Source organism: Octodon degus, unplaced genomic scaffold (assembly GCF_000260255.1).
Source record: "Octodon degus isolate 3935 unplaced genomic scaffold, OctDeg1.0 scaffold00214, whole genome shotgun sequence".
NCBI lineage: Eukaryota > Metazoa > Chordata > Mammalia > Rodentia > Octodontidae > Octodon > Octodon degus.
The window spans coordinates 936,801-949,119 of NW_004524790.1; the positions used below are offsets into that span (position 1 = coordinate 936,801).

Consider the following 12,319-nt stretch of genomic DNA (forward strand, 5'->3'; position numbering starts at 1 on the left):
TCAGTGGTCTAAAGCACCTACTTGAAACAAGCTTGGCAAAGCACAGGGACCACGGTTCAATCCCCCAGCACCACATGCCAGCCAGCCCCGCCCCCAGGTGGGCTGAGCTGGCCACACACACACACACACACACACACACACACACAAAATGAATAAATAAATAAAATTTAAAAAAAAATCCCTCTGCTGAGGGTTAAAGTAGCTGTCACTAACTACAACATTTAAAAAAAAAAAAAAAAACAACGATCTCTGACTAGCAGGATGTCATCAGGATTCCTAAAGTTAATGTGTATGCTCTTGAGTGGAGGTGAGGACAAAGGCTGGGATCCGCTCCAGTGACCCTAAGTAATCGTGCGCTTGCAGGGGCTCCTCTAGCTGCTCCGTGAGGCCGAGGGCAGCAGCCCCAGGATCCCCTGGAGCAACGTAGGCTGTCCCCCAGCCCACCTCCGCCCAGGAGCAGTCACTGCATGCGGAGACCCCACCTCGCAGTATTTTTTTTATCTTAAAACAAGGTCTCAAGTGCCTGCCTGGCAAGTGCAAGGTCCTGAGTTCAATCCCGTAAAACAAACAAACAACAACAACAGGTTCTCACTAAATCACTACAATCCACAGGCTGGGCTTGACCTCACAAGCCTACCTCAGCTTCCTGGTGTACAGCGATTATAGGCCTGAAGAACAGGCCAGGGCCCCAACCATTTAAAAATTTTTACTCCAAAATAAGGTCTCATGATGCCCGAGGCTGGCTTGAATTTTCAACTCTCCTGACTCAGCTTCCCACGTAGCTGGAATTACTCGCCTGTGCTATGGTGCAGGGCCTTGGAGTGGCTCCTCCTTGCCCCCAGCACTGGGGATGGAGCACAGGGCCTTTGCTCTGAGCTACACGCATGTCCCTTTTCATCACTTTGTTGTAAGATATAAGCTCACTAACTTATTAAGGCTGAGGCTGGAGGAATAGCTTGGCGCCTGCCTGGCAAGCATGAGGTCATGAGTTTGATTCCTGGTACCTAAAATAAAATAAAATAAAATAAACCAGGCATAGTGGCACATGCCTATAATTCCAGCCCTCCAGAGCCTGAGGCAGGAGGATCATTTAGAGTTTGAGACCAGCCTGCATTATGAAGTGAGCTCCAATCCCCTGAACTATGGAGCTGAGACCTTGTCTGAAAATATACATAAACAAATAAATCGTGGAGGCTGGACTCAGATTCAGGATCCTCCTGCCTCAGCCTCCCAAGGAACTGAGACAGCAATGTGAGCTGCCGCACCCGACTTCACCTCCTTCCTTTCTTTCTTTTTTCTTTTTTTTTTTTTCCAGTACCAGGGATCAAACTCAGGACCTTGCTCTCTCCAGGCAGGCCCTTATGCTGCTGAGCTTTCTCCCTGGCCCCTTTTTCAGAGCACAGAAGCAGGGTTAGAGACCTCAGAAAGCAACAAGGGCTGGCTGGAACCTCCCTCCCCACCCCTGCCAATTTTACTGCAGAAAACTGAACACTTAGAAAAGTGGGAAGCCTTGTACGGAGAATAGCTACCTCCCGCCCCCACCATGTTCCGCCATCCAGCCTTTGCTTGCTCGTAGATCGCTCTGCCCATCTATAACCCACCGCCTGTTTTTTTTAAGTGCAGGAAGAAGAACCCCAGGCCTCTGCTGTGCCAACCACATGCTCTACCACGAAACTGAACCCCCAGCGTGTCTCTCTCTCTCTCTCTCTCTCTCTCTCTCTCTCTCTCTCTCTCTCTCTCTTTTTAAATTCAGAGGCCGGAGAGACAGCTCAGTAGAATAAGTGCTTGCCTGGCAAGTGGAAGGGCCTGAGTTCAATCCCCAGTTCCGGAAAAAAAAAAAAAAATTATTTCAAAGAAAACTGAAGGCTTGAATCCACTACACTTCTAAAACTTCAGCACGCGCTGGGTGTGGTGGCGCACACCTGCGATCCCAGCATTCAAGAGGCTGAGACAGGAGGATGGCAAGTTCCAGACCAACCTGGCCTTGTGGTAAAATCCTGCCTCAACACTAAATGAATAAGTAAATACATACATAAATGAAGCGTCAGCCTTCGTGTGATTAATCAGAGCCCAGTATGTGTGTGGCTTTTTTGGTAGTTTTTAGAACAAACTTTTTTTTTTTTTTTTTTTTTTTGGTGGTGGTGCTACCAGGAATTGAATTCAGGACCTTGTGCTTTCTCCCTGGTCCTTTTTTTTTTTTTTTTGTACTTTTTTTTTTTAAATTTTTTAGTGTGTGTGTGTGTGTGTGTGTGTGTGTGTGTGTGTGTGGCCAGCTCAGCCCACCAGGGGGCGGGGCTGGCTGGCATGTGGTGCTGGGGGATTGAACCCTGGTGCCTGTGATTTGCTTAGCTTAGCCTGTTCTAAGTAGGTGCTTTAGACCACTGAGCCATCTCACCAGCCCCTGTACTTCTTAAAGTAAAATGTATGAACAATGAAGTGTGCAGATTTTAAGTACACATTTTCTGAGACAAGGCTTACTTTGCAGTAATACACTAATCATTTCTCACTGTCTTATCACCTCCTCCTCCTCTTCCTCCCCCTCCTCTCCTTCCCTCTCTCCCTTCAGCCCCAGACAAGCTAGAATTTTTTTTTTTTTAATGTATTTAGTACAGGGTCTGCAGGGTCTCACTATACAGATAGTGATCATAGTGATCCTCCTGTTTTGAACCTCCCAAGCGCTGGGATTACAGGTACTCACCACCACACCTGGTCTCAATCTCAGCATGCCCTAGAGGTGGGACAGGCTGGGCTGGCATGGCAGGCCTAGGATTGAACCCTGAGCCCCTGCAACTGCCTAAGCAGGCTCTTTAAACTGCTGAGCTATCTGGCTGGCCCTAGATTTTTTTTTTTTTTTTTTTTTTGAGATAGGAGTCTTCCTGTGTAATCCAGATTGGCCTTAATATCACTACATAACCCAGGCTACACTCAGATTTGCAGTGATCTTTCTGTCTCCACTTCTAAAACTGGGATTAGAGCCATGTGCAATGCCTGGCTCATGAACTAGAATTCTAAAGCCTGGACATTGTTTGATTATCAACTGATAATCATTTTTCAGATTTGGTGAGATATACATTTTTAAAATCTAGTCCAAGGGCTGGGGAGATAGCTCAGCGGTACAACATCTGCCTGGCAAGCACTAGATCCTGAGTTCAAATCTCAGTACCAAAAAAAAAAAAGACCAGTGGTATGGAAAAATCCAATCTACTATTATGGACTACTGGACTCTTTTAGAATATTTTGCTGAGTTAACACACCTATAATATTCGAATGACAGAACTAACCAAAAAAGGGGATACAGATGAATGTCCATTTTGTATTTGTGTATTCAAAATGGTTAGGATAGATACATAGTTGCATTCTCTTTATGAATAGGGGGATTTGTTCTAATAGTGTTTGTAAATAGTATATCATGTTTGCATCTTGTACAGCAATTAACCAGTAGGAAGAATGTATGCAATGTGTTAATTATTGAAACTGTCCTAACAATTTGATTTGAAACTGTCTCATTGCTTTTTTTCTCTCAATAAAATTATGGAAAAAATTAAAAAAAAAAAAAAGAAAGAAAAATCCAATCCAAAGCTAGGCATAGTGGTACATGTCTGTGACCCTAGCTGGCACTCGGGAGGCTGAGGCAGGCTATCACCATGAGTTTGAGGCCAGCCTAGGTTACATGGTGAATTTAAAGCTACCCTAGGGGCCGGGGAGATGGCTCAGTAGGATAAGCGCTTGACTGGCAAACGCAATGATCTGAGTTCAATCCCCGGTTCTGCCAAAAAATAAATAAATAAATAAATAAAGCTACCCTAAATTACCTACTGAAAACCTGCCTGGAAAAAAAAAAAAAAAAAATCCAGGCCAGTCATGGCTGGGAGAGAGCTGCTTCAAAGTGTCCCGGGCCATTGAGTATAGATCACCCTAACTCTGAGGGAGAGGGTGTGAGGGCCAGCTCAGGGAGGACAGAGGTCTTTTTGTTCATGTCAATGTCCCATCCACAGGGCTGGGTGTGTAGTAATTGCTTAGATTAGTTGAATTTGTATTACCAAAAATGAAGGTGTGTTTAAAGGAAAACTCTAGGGCCAGCCAAATAGCTCAGTGGATTAAGGCACAGGGGGCCAGGGCTCAATCCCTGGGCCTGCCACGCCAGCCTGCCCCCAGGGCACACTGAGCCGCAATTGAGACTGGGCGTGGTGACACACACCTGTAATCCCAGCTCTTGGGAGGCTGAACACAGGCGGATCACTATGAGTCCAATCTAGTAGTGAGACCCTGAACCCCCTGTTGACCTTTCCCCAAAATACAGTCAATCAATCAATCAATCAATCAATCAATCAATCAAGGAAAACTCTAAATGATGTGGTGGCCATCCCTGTCACCCAGCACACAGGGGATCCTCTTGAGTTTGAAGCTAGTCTGGGCTACATAGTAAGTTCAAAGTCAGCCTGGGCTGCAAAGCAAGAATCAATCTCTCTTTTTTTCTTCCTTTCTTTTCTTCTTCTTTTTTTGGTGGAACCGGGAATTAACCTCAGGCCCTTGTACTTGTCAGGCAAACACTTATTCTACTGAGCCATCTCCCCGGTCCAAGAATTTTTCTTTTCTTTTCTTTTCTTTTTTTTTTAAAGATACTTGTAAAATTCAGCAGAGATAATCTGTAGATATGGTTTAAAAAAAATCCTGTATTAGTGTTTACATCATAATTTTGCTGACCAACCTGTCAGCCATGGACCCTTGGACCAGAAGTTCAAGTTCAAGCGTTCAAAGTCCAAACCTATTGTCATTTCACCACGGCCATGGGGAAAAATAAAATTAAGCAAGAAATGAAAAGGTTAAAAAAGTTTTAAAAATTAAAAAAAAAATCAGAAGGCTACATGTGATTCATATGCTCAAGTACAACTGAGAAAAGGTTTTCATTTTCTCTATCATGTGCAGTCTTTTTTTTTTTAATTTTCTTTTATTTGTGTGTGTGTGTGTGTGTGGCCAGCTCAGCCCACCAGGGGGCGGGGCTGGTTGGCATGTGGTGCTGGGGGATTGAACCATGGTCCCTGTGCTTTGTTAAGCTTGTTCTAAGTAGGTGCTTTAGACCACTGAGCCATCTCACCAGCCCCCATCTGCAATCTTAACAGGTGAACTACATGAGATTTTGTTTTATGATTGATAAATTATGATAAATTAAAAAATTATGATAAATGATAATTAAAAAATAATTTAATTTTAATATGATAATTAAAAATGATAAATTACAAATTTTGTGTGTGTGTGTGTGTGTGTGTGTGTGTGTGGCCAGCTCAGCCCACCAGGGGGCGGGGCTGGCTGGCATGTGGTGCTGGGGGATTGAACCGCGGTCCCCATGCTTTGCCAAGCTTGTTCTAAGTAGGTGCTTTAGACCACTGAGCCATCTCACCAGCCCCTATGAATTTTTTTTTTAAAAAGGAAGCCACACCATGAAATAACCAACCACGCGAGCCATGTATGGTGGTGCACTCCTGTAATCCCGGCACTCAGGAGGCTGAGGCAAGAGGATCACCACGAATTCAAGGCCAACTTGGGCAACAACACAGTGACTTTAGGGCTACTTTACTATAGGGCTGAGCCCCTGTGTCACACAAACAAACAAACAAAGGAAGGGAACCTGATTTGGAGTTGGAGGTGGAAGGGATAACAGCTCTATCCTTTGGGGACCTAGGCACAAAATGTTTATTTGGACTCTGAAACAGCCTGCTTTTTAAAACAAACCAAAAGATAAGGAAGAACAAAACGTTCCCAGGTTGCTTTTATTCCACGAACTCTGAGCTCCGCCCAGCCACCTCCACGGGCATGGCTGGGAGACAGTACCACACAAGACAGCTCCCGGATGGCCGGCCCGGCCGGCCTCTGGTCCCTCTGTGTCCCTGCTCTTCGGGCAGGTGAGAAGCGGCCTTCTCCCGCTTGGCCCCGCGCCCGCTCCGGGATCCGCGCCCCATGGATCTCCCGGCGGCCGAGGCCTGCGCCCCGCTCCAGCGGCTCTGCACCCCGTGTCCTCTCTGAGCTCCGGGTGCCTGATGATCCGGTTTGGACCGCTTCCGGGAGGAACGCAGCCATGTCTTTGGGCCACAGCCAAAGTCACTGTCCCCTGGGCCCGCCAAGGAGCTAGGCGGCCTCGGGCTGAAGCAGTACCGTGGTGGCCCGCAGCGGGTAGTAGCGGCCCCGCCAGGTTCTCCAGAAGATCCCCTTCTTGCGCTGCCGCCGCTGCCGGGGCACAGAGTGGAAGTACTGGCCATTGAGGTTGGAGTGGCCACAGGTCCCAAACCACCAGCCACCTGTTGGGGTCAGAGGAGAGGGGTTGGATCACATCCCTGGGTCTGCACATGGAGCACAGCGGGGTGGACAGGAGGCTGGGCTTCCCCTTGACACATTTTAGATGGGAAGATTCCAGCAGTGATCATCAAACTGTGTTCCGAGGGACCCCAGGCTGCCAAGAGCAGCTCACTGTGTAGCTCAGGATAAGATCAAACAGGGCCGATCCTCCCGCCCCAGCCTCCCAGGTGCTAGGATTACAGGACCCCCAGACTGTAACAAGGTTGCTTTGGGCATTCCCCCGTTCTGTAATCACAGAGAATCAGCTTGCTCGCTCGGCTGAGGTTGCAGCCAGCTACAATGCCTAATACCTGACAGACACATGATGGACCTTTTCTTTCACATCTTAAAAACACTTACTGCTGGACAGGGTGACACAGAGTGCCTGTAATTCAGGGACTCTGAGAAGCTGAGGCAGGAAGGTGGCAAGTTTGAGCCCAGCCTCAGCAATTTAGTGATTAAACAGGATCCTGTCACTTTTTTTTTTTTTTTTTTTTTTTGTAGTGGAAATTAGACTCAGGACTTTGCCCTCGCCAGGCAGACGCCTGTGCCATTGAGCTACATCCCCAGCACTTCTGCTTTGTTTTGAAACAGAGGCTTACTATGCAGTTCAGGCTAGCCTTGAGCTCACTTTGTAGCCCAGGCTAGTCTTGAACTTGCAGCAATCCTCCTGCCTCAGCCTCCAGAGTGCTAGGACTACAGGCATAGTGCAACTACTACCACCAATAAGGTCGTGTCTTACGATAAGAAAAAGGGCCAGCAAGATAGCTCAAAGGACTGAGCACCTGCTTAGGCAATACCAAGGACTGGGGTTCGATCCCTGGTACCACATGCTGTGCTAGCCCTGCCCTGGGTACACTGAGCTGACCACCGAGACTGGGCCTGGTGGTGCATGCCTGTAATCCCAGCTCTGGAGAGGCTGAAAACAGGAGGATCACTACAAGTCTGAGCTGTGTAGTGAGACCCTGTGCCACATACAGTAAAAAAAAAAAAAAGGAAAGAAAGAAAAGAAAAAGGCTGGGGACGTAGCTCAATGTGAAAGCTCTGGGTTCAATCTCCAGCGTTGCAAAAATTTTAAAAAAAAATCTACAATCTGTATCCTTTGCATCCATTTGTATTGTGTTGACTGATATGAAATTACGAAGTCTATCAGCTTCTGACCTATCAGAAGGTGACTTCAGAGCTGGGTGTGGGGGCACATGCCTTTCATATCAGAAGTCGGGAGCCTGAGGCAGGAGGATCACCTTGAATCCAAAACTGGCCTGGGCTACAAAGTGAGCTCAAGGCCAGCTTCCACTGCAAGGCAAGACCTTGCCTCAAAAAACAAAAAGAACAAGACAGGGGCTGTCTTGGTGGCTCTGCCCCCTCCAGCACTCTGCGTAAGGGTTCACTCTGACATTTCCTATCACCCCTGTGACATGGCCCCTGCCAGCACCCACTGTAGAGACAGGAAAGCTGAGGCAGGAGAAGGGCAAGCGGCTGGGGCGCTCACCGGAGAGGCTCTTGGCACAGTTGAGGTCCCCGCGCAGGTCATGGTCCTGGTCCCACGTGGAGAAGGGCAGGGAGAGGCCGCTGGGCGTGCTGGAGGCAGCGGCACCCAGCTCGGTGGCCACGGGTGCCGCGAGCTGCAGGCTGTAGTCCGTGTCCTCGCCGCCCAGGCGGGCCGGGAAGCGCAGCGACTCGGTGTTGCCCTCCCAGTCGCGCAGCTGCACCGCCAGGCGGCTGTCGCGGTCGCCAGCGAGGCGATGCATCTTCTCCAGGCCCAGCCAAAACTCGCCTGCGCAGGACGGGACAGCCGGGTGAGAGGGGCCCGTCCTGCCCCCTGCCCTACCCCGCCCCGCCCCACCTGCCGCGATCACCCACCTTGGGGGTCGCCAAAGCCCGCCTTGTAGGCTTCCCAGGGCTGATTGAAGTCCACCGAGCCGTTCAGGCGCCTCTGAATCACCGTCCAGCCTCCGTCTACCCAGAGACACAAGGTCACCAGGGGGCGTCCTCACAGGGGCTGCAGCGAGCCCACGGCCCCCAAACCCAAGCGGGACAACCCTGAGCTGTGTGTGGAGGTGACTCAGGACTCCGAGGGCAGAAGGGGCAGAAGTCTGCAGAACCAGCTGCGGATCTTTTTTTTTTTTTTTTTTTTTTTTTTTTAAGGCAATGACTTGCTATGCAGGTTAGGCCTCGAGATCAGTATGTAGCACACACAAGCTTCATACTTGCAGAAATCCTCCTGCCTCAGCCTCCTGAGTGCTGGGATTATGGGCGTGTGCCATCTCAACCCATTCCTGCTCCACATCTTAATGGCAAGGGACCTGTGAGCTTGTTGCCATGGGGCAGTGAGGAAAATCCTGCTATTTTAAAAAAATTTTTTACATCGTTAAGGATGGAACTCAGGGGTTCTCTCATGCCAAGCACGTGCCCTCTCCCTCTGAGCTCCACAGCGCTGTGCTGTGACAAGAGCCTTCCTAGCTGGACAGATACCCTACCTGAGGCCATCTGGCAGGTGACCAGGAATGGTGGGGACCCCTGAGGTTGGATCTGGAACAGTCCGCTCTGCCGCTCGCCCTCCTCAAAAAGCTCCTGGCAGTCCCGTGGCAGCCCTGCCGCAGACAGAGGGGCTGAGGTGAGAGGGAAGCCGGAGGGGTCTCTGGCTGAGGGCGGGGCAGCGGGGTGACAAGATGATACCCTGCAGCTGCCTAAACTCTCCCATGGGTTGGGGAGATACAGTAGAATAAGTGCTTGCCCAGCAAGCGCAAGGGCCTGAGTTCAATCCCCAGTTCTGAGAAAAAAAAAACAAAAAAAAAAAAACCTCTCCCATGGTTTCCTGTGGCCCTAAGAAGTTTTGTCCACAGCTGGCCCTAGTGTCTATCTTGAGCCTACCCTGCTGTGGGTGTTTGAGGAATGAAGGAAGGAAGGAGGGGGTCAGCCCCAGGGTGGAAGGTGAAAAGAATCAATTCAGAGGCTGTGTGGGGAGTTCCAGCGATCTGAAGGCTTGGAGGGCAAGGGGGCAGGGCTGAGGGGGAGGCGCAAAGGGGAGAGGAACTTGGCCTCAGCCATGCTGTAGGCGTGGCCAACCACCCCCAACCCTGCTGGGAAAGTGCAAGAAAGAGCAGCAGAGGTAGGGTGGAGTGCAGGGGCTCTCCACAAGTGAGTCACAGCTTGGGATGGGGGCGGCTTGGCCCAGGGTGACTGGGAGGACACTTCCCGGCCCCTGGGGCAGCTCCCCTTTCCCCTACTTTCCTCAGGATGGGCATGAGGCCAAGCCACCAATGTGGTCTCCATTAGCGCCAGCTGTTAGTCTCCCAGCTCTGAACTTTCCCCTGCTTGGCGGCTGGGCTGAGTGTGCGAGTCCCAAAGCCACACGGCGCTCCCCCACGTCTCTCCTGCCAACCTCCGGGCCCAGCAGCCCCTCATACCAGGGCCCTGGTATTTTGGGGGGGGCTGGGAGCGTCCCAAGCTAAGAGCCGGCTGGTTAGGGGGGAGAGGAAGGGAGGAGCCCAGGGAAGGGGGCACCCTCAAGACCACAGGGATGGAAGCCAGCACCCAGCTGCAGGGTGTGAAGTTAGGAATCCAAACTCTCACCCAGTTGGCTGTGGATGCCGGGCAGAGTGACAGGGGTGGCTGTGAACTTAGGGTGGGAACTGGGATCCTGTGTCACAGATGCACGCTTGTGCACCTTGAGCCTTGAGATTGGAACAAACTCAGGACAGACACCATGGAGGGCCTGGAACTTTGGAGGCCAGAAAAGGCCAGTTCTTTGCACATGAATGCTTATGCCTCTGTGTGTGTGCATGTGTGTGTGTGTGGTGTGCACACCATGTGCATGTGCAGTTGGATGGAGGCTTTGGGCATAAGAGGTATGAAGGAATATGAGCCCTGGATCCTGAAGATTCAAGAGCGTCTGGCCCAGAAGCTTGTGCTCATGTGTGCGCGCGCGTGTGTGTGTGTGTGTGTGTGCATGTTTGTGTGTGTGTGGAGGGGGTCCCTGCCCTAGTTCTTCTTAAATTTGCACCTCAAGAAATCTTGGATGAATAGAAAGATTGGTTCTAATAGTGTCTGTGGACAGGATATCATGTCTGCATCTTGTACAATGAATAACCACTAACACAACAATATGCAATGTATTAATTATGGAAACTGTGCTAGTAATGGATTTTGAAACTGTCTCATTGCTATTTGTTTCTCAATAGAATTATTTTTTAAAAAAGAAATCTTGGGGGGCCGGGGAGATGGCTCAGTGGAATAAGCGCTTCCCAAGGGTCTGAGTTCAATCCCCGGTTCCACCAAAAAAAAAAAGAAATCTTGGGGTGTCAAACCTGAGAACCCTCCCCACACATGGAGCTTCCAGCCATGGGGATGGCTCTCCAAGCTACCCAGCCATCTGCAGGTGCCCCTGAACCTTCAGTTCCTCCTGTCTCTCTCCCAGTCCCTGCTCCTTCTGGCCAACAGGGTTGGGGGAAGCCTGCCACCTGGCTGAGAAGGGTGAGGTGGCCTGGTGATCCCATCAGCCCAGTTGCCAGGGCCTGGCAAGCCCAAAGGCACCCCAAACCCAAGTTTCTCTCCTTAAGCGGACCAGACAGGGGATCGGGAAGCAGCCTGATGCAGCTTCAGGGGCACAAGGAGTTGCCCAGGACAGAGAGGACCAGACACTCACTGTGCAGGCGGGTGGCATTGGGGGCCGGGCCAACGAGCCGGGCCATCTTGGGGAGCCTCTTTCTTCCGGCAGGGTCCAACACCCCATTACCGAGGTGCATGGGAGGCAGGTGGTCAACCTGCGGCAGGAGGAGAGGGCGCGGTCGGCGCAGCCCAGCGGGGTGGTGCTGCCCACGCTGCCCGATTCCATGCCCCACCCTGCAGTTTCAGCTCTGTCCTCCCTCCCGACCTGGGCCAGCCCTCCGTACCTGGCTCTGTAGATTCTGGATTCTCAGGTGCTGCTTCTCTAGGTGTCGCTGCTGCTTGGCCACTTTCTGGAACAACTGCTCTATCCTGGTGTTCTGAGCCCTGAGCTGAGTCTAGGGAGGGCGACCGCGGCGGTGAGGTGAGGACCGGCTTTACTCCGGCCGCCTCCCCATTCATCCGTCCTTCCTTCCCCAGGTGCCTCCTCTGGGGCCGTCACAAGGGGCCCTGGCCAGAGGGGATGATGCGCGCCCCATCCCGTCCACACAGCCCGCGGGCACACGGACCTGCAGGCCGCGGAGGGTCTCGGGTGGCTCCTCGCCGCGGGCGACCGCACTGCCAGGGTCCCTAGAGGGAGCGGGGGTCGCCCCGGGTCCCCGGCACGCCGCTCCGCATTGGGCCAGGCGCCGCTCCAGCTCGTCCAGCTGCCCGCGAGTGTGTTCCACGTGTTCGCGCAGCCCGCGGCCGAGCTGCAGCAGCCCGTGCGCCAGCACGTTCACCTCGTCCCAGGACGCGGGGCGCTGCGGCTCAGGGTCCGCGGGGCGGGCCTGCGCGCTCAGCAACCCGGCGGTGGCAGCGCACAGCACCAGGGCCGCACCGGCCGTCGGGGCGCAGCGCATGGTGAGCGCGGAGACTCGCAGAGGAGAGAGCTGGAGTCGTGGAGAACAGAGGTGCGCAGCCTCAGTCCCGACAGGCTCGGACGTCCCCAGCTGAGCCCAACGCCGGGTTTTATAGAGCTGGAGCAGGGGTGGGGGGGCGGGGCGGGGCGCGGGCGGAGGGTGGGGTCCTGCGTGCGTCCGGAGGCCGGGTCTCTCCTGCAGTTCAGGGGATTTGGGGGGATGCTGAACCACAGCGCCCCTTGACCTTACCTCTGTCTGGCAACCGTGGGACATGTGACCTTCCTTCGGCCGCTCGACCATCCCTTAGCCACCGTATTCCGGGGTGGTCCCCAGGCCGTCCCGGACTTGGTGACCTTCCTCCTTCCTGCCACCGAGTCACGCTGGGAACCAGGGCGATGCGAATTGCCTGCTTCGGAGGTGCGCCTGGGCCCAGCCGCCTCCGGGAAGCCGCCCACGGTCCCGCAGGCCCCAGACCAAGC

General features: G+C 52.3%; 1 protein-coding gene across 2 annotated transcripts; it reads right to left on the reverse strand.

The window, feature by feature from the left end:
- Positions 1-5,741: 5,741 nt before the first annotated feature.
- Positions 5,742-11,922, reverse strand: Angptl4 (angiopoietin like 4). 2 transcript variants are annotated; one of them, XM_004644876.2, is made up of 7 exons: positions 11,508-11,922; positions 11,226-11,336; positions 10,979-11,096; positions 8,811-8,924; positions 8,194-8,289; positions 7,823-8,107; positions 5,742-6,293 (listed from the first exon to the last, which is right to left on the reverse strand). In XM_004644876.2, the coding sequence occupies exons 1-7, from the start codon at positions 11,838-11,840 to the stop codon at positions 6,124-6,126; spliced, it is 1,227 nt and encodes a 408-aa protein (XP_004644933.1). In that variant the 5' UTR covers positions 11,841-11,922; the 3' UTR covers positions 5,742-6,123. The 2 variants fall into 2 exon arrangements, with proteins under 2 accessions (XP_004644933.1, XP_004644934.1); XM_004644877.2 differs by lacking the exon at positions 8,811-8,924.
- Between the last annotated feature and the right edge of the window lie 397 nt (positions 11,923-12,319).